We start from the raw sequence: 15,469 nt of genomic DNA on the forward strand, positions 1-15,469 counted from the left end.
ATAAATTTCCTGTAAAGAAAACTCTCTCTCCTTCAACTTAATATCAACTAGAGTAGAAATACAACGTTTAGGAACCTTCTGATTAATGTAAAATCACTTAGGTTTAAGGACAGACCACCTAGTCTGGACCATGGGGTCTGTGTGGTTTGATTTTTTATGTAAATCTATGTAAATCTCTCTCTCTCTCTCTCTCTCTCTCTCTCTCTCTCTATATATATATATATATATATATATATATATATATATATATATATATATATATATATATATATATATATATATATATATATATATATATCTATATATATATATATATATATATGGATATCTCGGTGATATGGGTAGTATACTCGATCATAGTCTATATAACAAGAGAGAGAGAGAGAGAGAGAGAAAGCTGATGAAGCTCTTTGCTCACCAAACTGTCTCTGCCCCCCCCACGAAAAATCTGAAATGTCGCCCCGGGTTGAAGGACCGACCACCTAGTCTGGCCGATGGGGTCTGTGTGGGCTGATTTTTATGTAAATCTGAATGAATGAAGTGAATATTTATTTTTTCGACAAAAAAATAGCATATATAGTTATTATGGATGTACTCGATCATAGTCTAATAACAATAACAATATTTAGCAGCAACCTAAAAAAAAAATCGGACATGAAGAATTATCAATAAATCCAATAAATAAATCCGAGCAACTGGTATGTACCGGTACCGAGCAATCTGGTACCGGTACCGTACCGTTCAGCTGGTACCGTTAGTACTGGTACTGGTACCGGTACCTGCCCACCCCTACTATACAGCAAGAGCAAGAGCTACCAGTTACCGCTGCCGCCTGGCCTGACCGCCTGAGCCTGCTGCTGCTGGGCTCTCCACAGCTCGGTTTATTGCCTTCACCCACGCTGCTGGACTCTTTGATACGGTTTTCCACCTGTTCCTTCATCAGTGGGGATCCTCGAAGCCGATCATCGGGGTTGTCCGAATGACTGATCCCCACTAATCACGTAGCCGGTAGCCCGCGCTCAGCCGCCGCGCACCGTTGCCGCGCCTACAGGTAACCGTGCACCGCGTCTGCAGGTTCCAGCCCTCGCTACAGGTTATGTCTTCGCCCCCAGCCGCTGTGACCTCGCTAGTGTACCTCGGGCCGGCTACCACCCTGTCACTACTAAAGCCGACGCCTGCCTTCACCAGAGCTCCTGCCGCAGCCCCGCCACTCGCGGCTGCCGCCCACGCTCACCAGAGCTCCAGCCACCACGCACACTGACTTCTGCAGGCAGCCCCATCAACCCCACAGCTGCTGCCCACCCTCGCCACTGGACCTCTGCCTAGTCCAGCCCAGGTCACCCCCGCAGCTGCTGCCCATCCTCGCCGTTGTACCTCTGTCTAGCCGCTGCCTTATCACTCCCGTAGCTATCTACTGCTTTCACCAGCCTCCTGCTACCGTGGCTCCTAGTGTCAGGGCTGATGCCTTGTACTGTTGTGGCTTCACCACTGGCACCTTCTGACACAGGTCTCTTTAGCTGCTGCTGTGGCCCTGGGTTCATTTGCTGGCTCTTCCTGAAGTGGCACCAGACATACCACTGCTGCTGCCCCCAGCTTCATAACTGGTACCTCCTGAAACAGCACCCGGTCTACCGCTGCTGTGACCCCTACTTCATCGCCAGCACCTCCTGAAGTGGCACCTGGCTTCTCCTGCCAGTGCCTCCTTACGTGACTTGGCCCCTATAGTGCCTCCTTACGTGACTTGGCCCCTATAGTGCCTCCTTACGTGACTTGGCCCCTATAGTGCCTGCTGACCCTGCCCTAACACCTCCTCCAGGATGTCGGTTGAGGTTACACAGGGTGTGGCCAGCTTCTGTGCCCCCACTTTCGTCAGTCACAATCCGACAGTCTGGTTCACCATCCTGGAGTGCAACTTTAAGATCCACTGCATAACCTCCAGCCTCAAGAAGTTTTGTCATGCCACCTCTCTCCTGCCCTTTGATGTCCTCTCGCAGGTCTCAAATGCCATCTTTAATGCTTCCACCTCCGACTCTCCGTATGAAGACCTTAAGACAGCCATTTTATCCCACCATGAGGCTTCACTCACCATTCTCTTTCAAATGTTATCGAAGGAGGAGCTTGGCAACGAAAAACCGTCTGACCTGTTACGACGCATGAAGAGGTTGCTCGGGGACAAATACGAGTCCTTCGACAAGGAGAGGTTCAGCCGCCTCTTCTACCAACGGCTGCCGCTTGACATCCAGCAAAGCCTCTTCAGTGTCAAGGGCAAAATTCCATTGGATGACCTGGCTAAGCTGGCAGATGACTTCATGGCCTCCATCCCAGCTGCACCCCAACCAACAGCCTCAGACATCAGTGACAAGATTCAACAACTCACTGCTTTCATCTCCCAGCTGGCTCTGAAGGTCAATGCCCTTGAGGAGCAGCTCCACAACCATAAATGCCAACGCTCCTTATCACCCTGGCACCACCACCATCGCTCCAGATCTAGGAGCAGCCCCAGACACAGCCCTGTTGTCTGCTACTACCACAAAAGGTTTGGCCAGGATGCCCGTCATTGCACGAAGCCATGCACTTTTCAGGACTTGGCTTAAGTGACCACTGGAATCATCCCATTTTCTATCTTTCCTCATACAAGTCACCCATGAAACATTCTCTCTGTGTTTGCTTGCATCTCTGAGTGCAAACTATTCTACTCTTTGTATTTTGAATTCATCACTACGTCATCCTATCAAACTAGAAGTTACTTTAACTGTAATATACTTCAACATAATAGTAACATGTATTAAAACAATCACAATGTCAACACAGTAATACTCAGCAGTCAGTATAAATTCTACAGCTCATCCACATTTCAGTTTTAAGAGTTAGTATATAGCTCCACTAATAAAAGTCAGTCAGTTTACAAAGATGAATTCATTCTCTCTTTCCTTCTCTTACAAGGCAGTCTAAGGAACTAATTACTGCTGAGCTCTTCGCAGCTTGGTTCACTGTCTTCCGAAGCACATGCAGGTGGACTTAATTAAGGGACCCATACCTTTTGGTTTTTAGTCTGGTCTTCCACCTCTTTCTCCATCAGTAGTGTGGACTTCTATTCTAGCCTTGAGGCACAAAGCTACAATAGTAATAATGCTGATTGTGTGAGCAGCATCACCTATGTCAAGCTCAACAGTATATTGAGTAGAGCAGCTATTTCCTTTCTATCCCGTCCTCCTCACTAATTTTGATTCACCAGATACTTATAAAGGTTGGGCAGGTCTAGCTAGTGTCATATAGTAACCCAAGAGACACCCATGGATATGACAGGAATTGAACATGGGTCACTACCATCCTTGTCTGGAATATTATCAACTGATCTACTGAACCAACTAGCAATTATGGTAGGCTAATATGATAAAAAGTAACCTCAACCCTTACAAGTGTACAAGAGGTAACATTGTCAACTATTACTAACTACAGACAGGCTTATATACAACAAAGTCACTTACGCTGCAAGATACCCTTTCCCACACATTGACCTGAGTATACCACTAAAATGAAAATCTAAAAATTGGAACTGCACAATTTCACCAACACTGGCCTCTTCCATTACAGAAAAGTTATTGAAACAATAGACAGGAAAATGATCTTAATGACCCATGCAAGCTGACCATAGAAAATCATTAAAATGACATTATAAAACTATAAAACATTATCAATATTAGTCTGATCTATTGATAGTGTGGGTTGCCTGAGCAAGTAATGGGTAAAATGGCAAACCAACCGACTGACTGACTGGCTGACTAAGTGATTGACAGACCAAGTGACTGACCTCTGCGTGCCTCATCCTCCATCTGGCGTGACATGAGGAGGTATCGAGGAGATTCAGGGCACACGGGAAGCAGCACCATCTGCATCACAGCCGGCACCACCGCCAGCCCTGCAGCACACACCAGTCAACCAGAAGTCATCAATGTAAACAAAAGATTCATCAGGACAGCAGGTAAATCAAAAGGAAAGGGAAGGAAGGGAAGGGATGGCAAAGCATGGGAAAGAAAGGGAATATGAGAATGGAAAGAAGAAAGCACAATTACTATATAGGCTTGTAAATCAGGGGTGGCACTAAAAATAATGCATCACAGCTGGCACCACCACCAGCCCTAAAGCGGAAAACTTAAAAAGCCTGAAAAGCAGTATGCCATATTTTTTTTAGCAAACACGAGTGGTCTTTGTATAAGTAGATGAGGAGATGGTGCAGATGATCATAACATTTATAGGGCCAGTACTAAAATATGTAGCTGTAGCGTGGAACCTACATTTAAAGCAGCACATGGAGAAATAGAAGATATGTACTGAGGCCTATAGCAAGATGGCCTCCAAGCTTAAGAAATCAAGTTATGCAGAAAGACTAGAAAATAAAAATTTGCCAACATTGCAAGCACGAAAGAAAAGAGGTGACATGATTATGATACACTAATGAGTGAATGGAAAATAAATATATAAAAAATGACTACCTATAATTATCATCTATGCAGAGCTAACTTCAAGAGAACAAAATAAGCTAGTACAAAAAGAGATGTGATAAAAAAATAGAAGCTTGATCTGAACTGTACAGCTGATGAATGGAATGCTGTGCCAAATGAGGACGAAAATTATAAATAAGTGTGATGAAATATGGGACCTCATAAGCTTGGCTCAATCCTGTAAAAATACAAATAGATCGGAAAACAGGTAAGAACACCATAAACACTGAGCCAGAGAACTTATTATTATAAATAAAATGTTGATTCAGCGCTAAAGATCTGTACATCAGCTGTGGCACTAAAAACACTAGCAGGTATGCCTGTTCAAGTCAACCAAACAGTACTTACCTAATTAAGTCAATGGTCAGCAATTTGTGTTTGTGAGATAATTATTTGCCAGATGATAAAGAAAAGACTGGCAGGAAGACGAAACTTCAGATAAATTTAGACAAAAAACAAGATATCTAAAGGGATCTGTTTGCAGATACATCATGTCAAGAGACCAAAAGACTTGGAGAATGTATTTAATTGTAATTTTACCAACACTAAGAATTCCTTCTGGATAGATAGATATATAGATAGGCAGGAGTATCAACAACGATGACTAGCCGGCCTAAGGAGCACCCACCACCCACCTTGAAGTATTATTCCTACTACTCATTATCAGCATAATAGGGGAGGAAGGAAAGGGAAGGGGAAAGCAAGGTGTGTAATGATAAGGGAAAGACCAGGTAAGGAGTAATTGGTCAGAGATAAGAAGGAATGGGTAAGGGCAGTTATATCAGCTGACAGTGACATTAGACCCCTGATTCATATGCATATCGCAACACTAAACAGTACTGAACACTGCAGCTAACAGTAGGAACAATAGTTAGTGGTCATCCTACATAACAACAAACCCCCTCCCAAGGGTACTACTGCTGCATGGATATAGAATGACAGGCAGCAGCAACAACAACAGTTAAGTAGCCAGCCTATGTAGCACCCAGGAGTGTTGAGTTGGCCTTCTTGGTACTTATACAACATCCATCCCCCACCTCGGAATAGTGGCCAAAGATAGGAGTAGCCTACTATTACTGCCTAGATAGAGTCAAACCTCGTTTTACGAGTGCCTTAGTTTACAAGTGTTTTCATTTACGAGCAAAAAAATCCCACAAAAATGCCTTGGTTTATGAGTGGTGACTTGGTATATGAGCATCCTGTTTGTTCCTTTTTTTTTTGGGGGGGGGGGGTCGCCACCCCCCGGGTGGGGACACGGGCTATATGGAGGCCGACATGGTCAAGTGCCTACATCCCTTTGAGGAGGGACCACAAACCCTTGTCGGGTGACAGCTGCTGAAAGGGAGGGGAAGATGCCAATAGACCGACTCTATCGGCTTACGTCAGCCTAGCTGACCAAGTCGGTCTTTCGATGAGGACTGGCATGTCTCTTTGTACAAGTCGAAGACGTGAGTGTGGGTTCCCTTTGTTCGCAGCAAAACAAGAGTGCTCAAAGCAGAAAATACTGGGAATAGAGTCTCAGTTAGGGCTGCCACCTTGATCTAAAACAAATAAGGAACGCATCATCCCATTCTCCAATACAAAACAAATACATATTTTAAGAAACGGATGATAACCCCAAAATTTCTCTGGCCTGCCATGACTGACAACCGCTGCCCGCTGCTGGTGAAGGCAAGAGAAAGGGGAGAGAGACGTTACGATGCGTATTTTACACATATTTCAGGACGACCTTTGACAAACACAATTTTATGGACTGGTTTTGTGATTCAGCGAAAAATACGCTCATTACATTTTTAAAATACTGAATTTTATTTGCTTAACCATTCAGACAGGCAAATACGGAACAAATAGTATTCTGTATTTTAAGAAAAGGGTGGCAAGTTTGCAACCCTAAGGCATCATCTGGTGATATATGGCCTTGAACGACCCTCCATTCTTGAGACTTTTTCACCTCCCTTCCGTAATCTGCCAGAGAGCTCTATCTTGTCCATATGATTGGATGAACCAACACTATTTCTCACTTTGTCACTCATCAAGGACAATTAACACATGTTAATTTAGTCACAGTAACAGGATCTACAGTTCATTAGGAGTATTTCAGTAGCTACTTAATTAGCGCCATTGCATGTGACAGAGTTTCTTAACCCGGCAGCTTCGGCGGACCCTGTTTGGGGCTAAAGTGAGTCGATCCGCTGAAACAGCGGACCCCGTTTGGGGCTCGGCTCAAAACCCCTAATTCGAGCTAGTTGTAGGTGGTGGCGGCATAGAGCAACCCACCATGCATGCCCTGGGTCATTGTGGTGGGTGAGTGATCTTGAGGTGGGCTTATTTGTGTGTCACAGGTGGTGCTATAAGGTCATGGTAGACTGAATTAGCTATCCATACAGTAATCACTTGTCAAATTCTCTAAAGTAGACAACAAGTGACTCGGTTAGATGCCACGCGTCACAAGACTTTATTTTGTAACAAACACCACCCAAAAAAGAATGGAACTCAGTTTGAGTAAAAGAAAATATTTTTAACGGCTTTATGGTTATAAGAGGAGTACTCTGATATACGTTCCATGCTCTTTTCTCAGTCTCAAAATGCAGTGTAATGTTGATGTTTCTCGGCCACTTCTCGGCTTTCCCATAGCCGAAGCCCACGGGTTAAAACTTCCTTTTTCTCTACAAAATATTAACAAATGGCATCATTTCAATTTCTTGTTTCTAACGATGATGATGATGTTTTCATACCGGGAAGTTCTTATTTGTCATAGTTTTGCTTTAAAATTGTCTGTGGTGCAACAGTAATAACAGTAACCTTGTGAACTCTATGTCCAGCCCCACCTGGCAGGGTTACCCATAGGAAGCTCAGGAAATGGTCATTGCCATAGGCCTATGGAGGTGCGGCCAGCAAGACAGTGGCCATAACCAGCCCCGCCGCGGCTTGTGCATGACCCCCACCCTACTCTTGCCAAGATTTGGGGGGAATTCCTTAAAATCTGATACGCCAGAACAAGAAACGCAAGAATTTCGCAAGATTTGGGATTAATTCTTGCTCGGTCTAGGGTAATTCTTAACTTCCAGATGACGGCTCTAGTTTCAGTCCACATGGTAAACTCATAGGAACAGCATCCGTGCGCTCATGTCATGTTTTCAGCACTACAGTGTGAGTTCTTTGTGCTTTAACAATGTCCCCAAGAAAGATGGTTAAAAGGGACGGTGCTGCAAAAAAGAAAACAGGAACGGTGGATTCTATGCTCGCAACAAGAACGGGGGGTGAGTCTCAGCAGTTTGTATGCCCTCCTGGACGTGACTGACTCCTGTTAATCCTCCATCTCGAACGATACGTCAGGTTAGCTTCATGTTGGTGGTCGAATGTAGTTCCAGTGCCTCGAGGATGGGGAAACTGCAGCTGCTAAACCCCTGGGCAAAGCCTACACCTCGAGCGTAGCTAGCAGTTGCAGGAGTCTCCATAACAACCGTAACACATTGATTTGTGTTTCATATTATTTATCATTGATATTTGTTAGTAAAATTATTTTAATTCGGTAAAAAAATAACATATAAAATCATTTTTATATTAATATTTTTTTGAAATATGGGACGCATTAATGTGATTTACATTAATTTCAATGGGTAAATTTGTTTTGGTTTACGAGTGTTTTGGTGTGCGAGCAAAATTCCGGAACGAATTAAACTCGTAAACCAAGGCTTGACTGTATATAGACAGATGGTTAGGTAGGCAGCAGTATAAATTGAATTAACTGGCCAGTCCCTTAGCACCCAACACCCACCCAGGAGTACTGTTGTCTCAAATACCAAGCAAGGAGTATTGGTCACAGATAAAAGTACCACTAATGTCTAGATACAGACAAATAGATAAGACAGGGAGGAATTTCAACAATGCCAATCAGCCAGCCTTTATAGAGCCAGCACCCACTGGTATAGATCTAGATATAGAGATAAAGAGATAGATGGGCAGCAGTGAGTAGCTGGCCTACGTAACACCAGCACCTGACTAGGATGGCTGTTACTGCCTAGACATGAGGCTGTGACTAGTAGAGTTGGTCAAGCACACGTCATGGAAAAATGTGCTTCTGGATTGCTTCTTTCATGATGGCATTTTTTTCCTTGATTGTGAATGTTTTGACAAATTTAGATAATTTCATAGGCATTTGATAATTATTATTCATTATGAATGAGGTATGGCATTTTGGCAGTTGCAAAACTTTTCTGTCTTTGGTCCATATTTGACTATGTCTGTAAATTTCATTGAGGTAAATAGATAGGCAGGAATAGCCACAACAGCAGTAAAAAGCTGGCCATAGAGCCCCAAGCACCCACCTAAGAGTATTGGCCAGGCCTTGTTGTTGCCCAGGAGCTGCTCGATGCCAAGGACTTGGGAGAGCAGGAGACCTACAGTGACTGCCAGCTGGTTGACAGTACCCAGGCCTCCACGTAAGTTGAGCGGGGCAATCTCGCTGATGTACATAGGGACAAGGGAAGTGTTCAGTCCTGTGCAAGGAAAAAAGGGGAAAAAGGAGATTAGGGGTGTTATTTGTGATTATTATGTAGTTGGCATGAGGAAGGAAGATGTAAGGGTAGATTAGGAGTATAAATGGTAGCCACTGAATTGATGTCCCTGAAGTCCTCTAGCTCCCAAATCTGTCATCAAAATGTTGTGTGAATGATTGCATAATGGACAGTAGGAAACATGTTGCCTGACACTTGTTGTCCCAGTAAAGAAGTTGGTTAGTGAAATTAGCCTTCCTAGGCCACTATTGCTAATAAACAAGATAGAGTCACTGTGTGCCTGCAAACATTTATTAGCATCTAAATGTCAATGTCAACTGTTTCATAACATTCATCCATTGTGTCTGATTGTTCTATTCATTGTTTTGAAGACAATTTTGTGATCCACTAGATATAGAGATGAGGAAAGTGTTCAGTCCTGCACAAGTAGAGAAGGGGCTATTAGGACTGCTACTGTGGTTGTTGTGTTAATGGTGTTGTTAATTACTCATGCTGTTAATTAACCCTAGAACACAAACCACGGGTGATTTTTACACAGAACTTGGTGTGCCCATGTGGGCACTGCATGCCTGGGGGTGCTGAGAGCACTGACTCCTGTACAGCTTCCATGCACCTTGTGCTGTGGTCAAAAGAGGGTGTGTCATGCAGTTCACTCCTTGGGTATATTCCACAGAATGGATTTCCTTCTGGCACCTGTCATAGATGGTGTGATCTTTGAGGTTTGTGATGGTGCATCTTTTTTTGTCAATTATTTTCAAGTTTTCCCCCTTTCTGGGAGTGGAAATTAGTCTTCAGAAATTATCAAGTGAAATATACCTCTATAAGTAACCAAAGAAAGCTAAGAAGAAACCAAAAAAACAATATCCCAAGCTGACCTAGACTATCTTGTAAATACAACTGGTGAATTACCAGAGACAAATGATATAATGAAAGTGATGATGTGGAACAAGGAGATAGCACAGTATTTGAGGTATTAATTTATAGTGATGCAGGCCAAGATTATGTCTCAAAACCTGACGATGAGCAGATTGATACTCTGAGTGATACTGATATGCCTAGGTGGCCACCTTATATATATATATATATATATATATATATATATATATATATATATATATATATATATATATATATATATATATATATATATATATATATATATATATATAAGTGCAGGATCCAGTGCTTAGCTCAAGTCATGAGCTTTGTGGGTGCTCCCTTGGCCTCCTCCACTCAGGATTGTCTCTTACAGATACAACCCAGTGACCAGGGTTGACTTCTGGGTAGTGTGCCACATGCTGAACATCAATTATGGAGCTAGAGATACAGTGTGAAGTACAATAAGCATCACATCACCACCAAACACAGCATGAAGAACAGTGAGGGACCAAGGATATGACAGGCATTCAGACTTCACTTGGGGCTACATAAGAATTACCCACAAAAGCCATCCATAACTCACCACAATTGATACCGATGACCAGTCTACCTAAGATGAGCATTTCAAAGGAGTTGGACATCTGCGAGAAGGCCATAAGACAGGCACCTCCCACACCAAGCAGATTATTGAGCAGCAGACCCTTCTTCCTGTAAACCAGGGATAACACAGTGAAGATGAGGGCAAGGACAGGCATGGGGGAGTGGAAAGGGAGGAGAGGGAAGAGTGAGGGCCAGAGAGGGTGAGAATAGGCCAAGTACAGGCAGAGAGAAGTGAGGGGTGAGTGGATGGCAAGGGAAGGGAAGGGAAGAACAGGGAGAAGAAGGAAAGGGAAAGAAAGGAAAAGAAAAAGAAGGTAAGGAATGGTAAAGGAGGGGATATGAAGCTAAAGGGAAGAATGGGAAGACAAGGCAAAGGAAAAGAAAAGAGAAGATAAGAAAAGGAAAAGGAAGGTATAGAAAAGTAAGACAAAGGATGGTAAGGCAAGGGAAAAGAAAGGAAGGGAAGAGAAGGGATGGGTGCAACTGGTGTGGTGTGGTGTGGTGGATAGGGACGGTATGGGGAATTATGTGGATGCAATGGGCATAACATAAGCAGGATGGAAGAGGTTGAGGGCTAAGTTAAATGTGTAGACTGATGAATTATTTGTGTGTGGTAGGCTTATCAATCTCCACACACCTTTCCAATAAGTACTCATCATATCAGGAAAAACATACTCTGCAAAATTTGAGCAGAGGCTTTAAAAATGAACTACTATATTGTCAAAAATGAAGTTGGGGGCATTTGCTATAGCTGTGTGTGGCCTTGGCGCTCATCTCCAGCTCATTCACCATTCAGCCTTACTCCAGGACACAGGGCAGGTGACATCTTAGTTAGCACAGTTTACCTTCCCCAGGTTTCTTCAGGTACCCATTTAATGACCAATCCAATGAGGGGACGAGCATCTATCTTAATGCCTCATCTCAATTTTACTGTAGTATAGATATTTCCTGACTGAAGTAGTATTTGGAACAGTGTGCACAAACTAGCCACCAATGCTTGAGACTACAACAATACTGAGCACTTGAATAAAGGTATGGCCAGGCAGGCTCATGTAGTTATACTGTTTGAAGCACAGAATTCTGCAACTGTCCATATGAATAAAATGATTTTCATCATGAAGAGAAAGTTAAAAACAATTCTCTCTCTCACCTGCCAAACCTATTTCCCACGGAGCCTCCACAAAAGCCGCCAATCATTCCTCCAATGGCAAAGATGGAGACAGCAATGGACCAGATCAGATCCTGCTTGCTGTTCTCGATGTTGCTATGGTAGCGAGTCTTCCAGCAGTCGCCGATGAAGTTCTCGATGACCGACTGGGGCGCATTGATCACCCCAGTGTTGTAGCCGAACTGGAACATCCCCAGCACTGCCGCGAAGATGGCGTAGCACAGGAAGCATGTCAGTCCCTGGAGGGAGGCAGCGGGTGAGCACCGGCAGAGGTGTGGGTGGTGTGTGTGGTGGGGTGGTGATGATGATGGTGGTGTGGTGATGGAGTGGTGATGTTTGTTGCACTGTGGTGGTAGTGTAGTGATGTGTGTTATGCTGTGGTATGTTGGGTGATGGCTGTGGTGTGGTGGTGAAGATGGTGGTTGAGGCAGTGGAGGTTCTGATGTGGTAGGGTGATGATGGCGATGGTGGAGGGGTGTGATGTTCTGTGGTGGCTTACATGCAGTATCTTCTGTAAGTTCACATATAACCCAGTAGCAGCGACGGGACAAATTTGTGGCTTTACCGTGTAGCAGCGACGGGCCAAATTTGTGCCATGATATAAACCCCCCAAAATAGATGATACATAATCTGATCACAAATGCTTTGATATATATTATGGAATGGTTTGTGTGAGGGGTGATTTTTTCTCATTTTTCTCGCTTGGAGGGACCATTAAGAAACATGATCCCCGCTGCTACCGAGTTAAGCTTACCCTAAAAGATGTACATTTCTGAAATTAATACAACAAACATAACACATTAATATTATGGAAAGCATGGGAATGGAATGACACATGAACTCAAGGGAAGAGAGACAAGGGAAGGTGTTGAAAGAGGGAGGAGGCTGGGCTGGACATGTTGGCTGTGACAGAGACTCAGATGAAGGGGTCAAGGTGGAAAGGAATGTGATGGTGTCGGGTGATGGGTGATGGCAGTGGTGGTGTTGTGGAGTGCAGTGATGGTGTTGGTGGTGTGGTGTGGTGGGAACATAAGCAGGATGGAAGAGGTTGAGGGCGAGGGAACATATGGTGTGTGAGTGTGTGTGTGTGTGGAGGAGGTGATGGTGACGGTGGTGGGTGTTATGGTGTTTAACCCGGTAGCAGCGGGGATCATGTTTCTTAATGGTCCCTCCAAGCGAGAAAAATGAGAAAAAATCACCCCTCACACAAACCATTCCATAATATATATCAAAGCATTTGTGATCAGATTATGTATCATCTATTTTGGGGGGTTTATATCATGGCACAAATTCGGCCCGTCGCTGCTACACGGTAAAGCCACAAATTTGGCCAGTCACTGCTACCGGGTTAAATAAGTTAGCCCTCCAAATAACTGGCCAGGGAGGTGGAGGGTGAGGAGCCAGAAGGGTGTGGGTGACATAATTGGTGGGTGTTAGTGAGAAGAAAAAGAAGAAGAAGAAGAAAACTTTAATGGTAGTGGTAGAATTTCAGGCAGTGATGAAGAAAGGGTCTGTTTGGTGATGATGTTTTTTGTGGTGGTGGTGACTGTGTGATGATGATGTAATGTGTATATTATAATGTACATGTGAATGTGTGAATGTATGTCATAACGCCATGGCACACCCGCGCCAGGATGTTTAATAACACGTAGGTTAGATGGAGATGTGGTGATGATGGTGATGTTTGTTTCAGAAGCTAGGTGTTTGGTGGGTATGTAGGGAATGTGGTGATGTAAGTCTGTGTGGTGATGGACTGTAACATTTGGTGGTGAGGCTGGTGATGTAACAGTATGTGGTGATGAGTTGAAAATATGATGGTGATGACTAATGTGTTTGAGCAGTGAACCCTACACTATGGACTGGACACTTGCCCCAGCCTTGTCATTAAGCCGCGAATTTTGGAAAATCAACCGCTTTGGTGCGAATCGCCATAACTCCCTTATTTCTGGGACTACAGAAATATTTTTGGTATCAATCAAAGGTAAAATGAAAGGGCTATATTTTTTAATAAGCGACTGGACTCAGAAACCGACTCGAAAGGGTAAAAAATCAAATAAATTCACAAAAAACGAATCTGAAAAAAGTATTTTTGAGTTCCCAACCTTGAAACCCACTCATTTTTTTGAGAATTTCAAAAAACTTATTTAACAAATACTTTAGCCCTGCCAATGTGCTTTCCAATATAATGCATAACATTTCCCTACTCCCAGCAGTTTCGTCGCTAGAGCTCGAAACGTAAACCCTTTTGAGAGCAATTTTGACGAACACCAGGCACTTTGCCGTTTTTGTCTAGTGTGGCATTGCTATTGCCTTTAGAAGGCTGTAATTTGGCATGTAGCCCCTCTTGGCAATGTAGTTTGACCAGCTGGAAGGATTTTTTGATAGCTCGATTCCAAGTTTGTCGTCGAGCAGTCACAAAATAGCCTGTTTTTCGGCCCTTTTGCCGCGATTTGGACACGTCTTAGTTTTTTTGCTTATAACTTTTTTTTATTCAGTGTTTTCCAATTTTTTTAATATTATTAATCTGTATTAATAGAGCTTTCATTTGCCACCAAGCACGCCTTCCTAGCTTCAGTAGTTTTTGCTCGAGCTTGACCAGAAGTCGCGACGAAAATTCGCCAAATCTGACTCATTTCACGCGCCGCGACGAAAAACCTTCCTGACGTCACAAAAAATAATATATCTGCATAAAAATTCATATATGAACACATCAATATGTTGACTATCTTGTATTAAAAGCATTTTAAGATACGATATAAAAAGTTACAATTTTTATATAATCATTTCACTATATAAATCAACCTATATTAAGCAAAAAACTAAGACATGTCCAAATCGCGGCAAAAGGGCCGTAAAACAGGCCATTTTGTGACGGCTCGACGACAAACTTGGAATCGAGCTATCACAAAATCTTTCAAGCTGGTCAAACTACATTGCCAAGAGGGGCTACATGCCAAATTACAGCCTTCTAGAGGCAATAGCAATGCCACACTAGACAAAAACGGCAAAGTACCTGGAGTTCGTCAAAATCGCTCTCAAAAGGGTTTATGTTTCGAGCTCAAGCGACGAAACTACTGGGAGTAGGGAAATGTTATGCATTATATTGGAAAGCACATTGGTAGGGCTAAAGTATTTGTTAAATAAGTTTTTTGAAATTCTCAAAAAATGAGTGAGTTTCAAGGTTGGGAACTCAAAAATAGTTTTTTTTCAGTCGTTTTTTGCGAATTTATTCGATTTTTTACCCTTTTGAGTCAGTTTTTTAGCCCGGTCACTTATTAAAAAAAATATAGCCCTTTCATTTTGCCGTCGATTGATACCTAAAACATTTCTGTAGCCCCAGAAATAGGGGTTATGGCGATTCGCACCAAAGCGGTTGATTTTCCAAAATTCGCGGCTTAATGACAAGGGCGCCGCAAAATCAAAAGAGTCCACCGTCCATTACTTGAGATGTCACTGGTTTGGGTGGTGATGTAACAGTATGTGGTGATGAGCTGTAACATATGATGGTGATGACTAATGTGTTTGAGTGGTGATGTAACAGTATGTGGTGATGAGCTGTAACATATGATGGTGATGACTAATGTGTTTGAGTGGTGATGTAACAGTGTGTGGTGATGAGCTAAAACATATGATGGTGATGACTAATGTGTTTGAGTGGTGATGTAACAGTATGTGGTGATGAGCTAAAACATATGATGGTGATGACTAATATGTTTGGGTGGTGATGTAACAGTATGTGGTGATGAGCTAAAACATATGATGGTGATGACTAATATGTTTGGGTGGTGATGTAACAGTATGTG

General features: G+C 43.1%; 2 protein-coding genes across 30 annotated transcripts in view; one reads left to right on the top strand and one right to left on the bottom strand.

Moving 5' to 3' along the window:
• Positions 1–15,469, bottom strand: part of LOC127000684 (glucose transporter type 1-like) — a 227,840-nt gene that overhangs the window by 86,369 nt on the left and 126,002 nt on the right. For all 29 annotated transcript variants that reach the window (XR_007754387.1, XM_050864688.1, XM_050864661.1 and 26 more), the window contains 4 exons: positions 11,649–11,905; positions 10,482–10,606; positions 8,831–9,001; positions 3,812–3,919 (listed from right to left, as the gene is read on the bottom strand). Coding sequence is in view for 28 of the 29 variants with exons in the window: in XM_050864688.1 (XP_050720645.1) it covers positions 3,812–3,919; positions 8,831–9,001; positions 10,482–10,606; positions 11,649–11,905 (661 nt within the window). In the remaining variant the exon portion in view is untranslated. The remainder of the gene's footprint in view (positions 1–3,811; positions 3,920–8,830; positions 9,002–10,481; positions 10,607–11,648; positions 11,906–15,469) is intronic.
• On the top strand, positions 801–2,911 carry LOC127000688 (uncharacterized). The gene has a single exon (XM_050864689.1). It carries the CDS (start codon positions 1,818–1,820, stop codon positions 2,592–2,594), a length of 777 nt encoding a protein of 258 aa, XP_050720646.1. The 5' UTR covers positions 801–1,817; the 3' UTR covers positions 2,595–2,911.

The sequence above is a fragment of the Eriocheir sinensis genome, chromosome 19, assembly GCF_024679095.1.
Source record: "Eriocheir sinensis breed Jianghai 21 chromosome 19, ASM2467909v1, whole genome shotgun sequence".
Taxonomy (NCBI): domain Eukaryota; kingdom Metazoa; phylum Arthropoda; class Malacostraca; order Decapoda; family Varunidae; genus Eriocheir; species Eriocheir sinensis.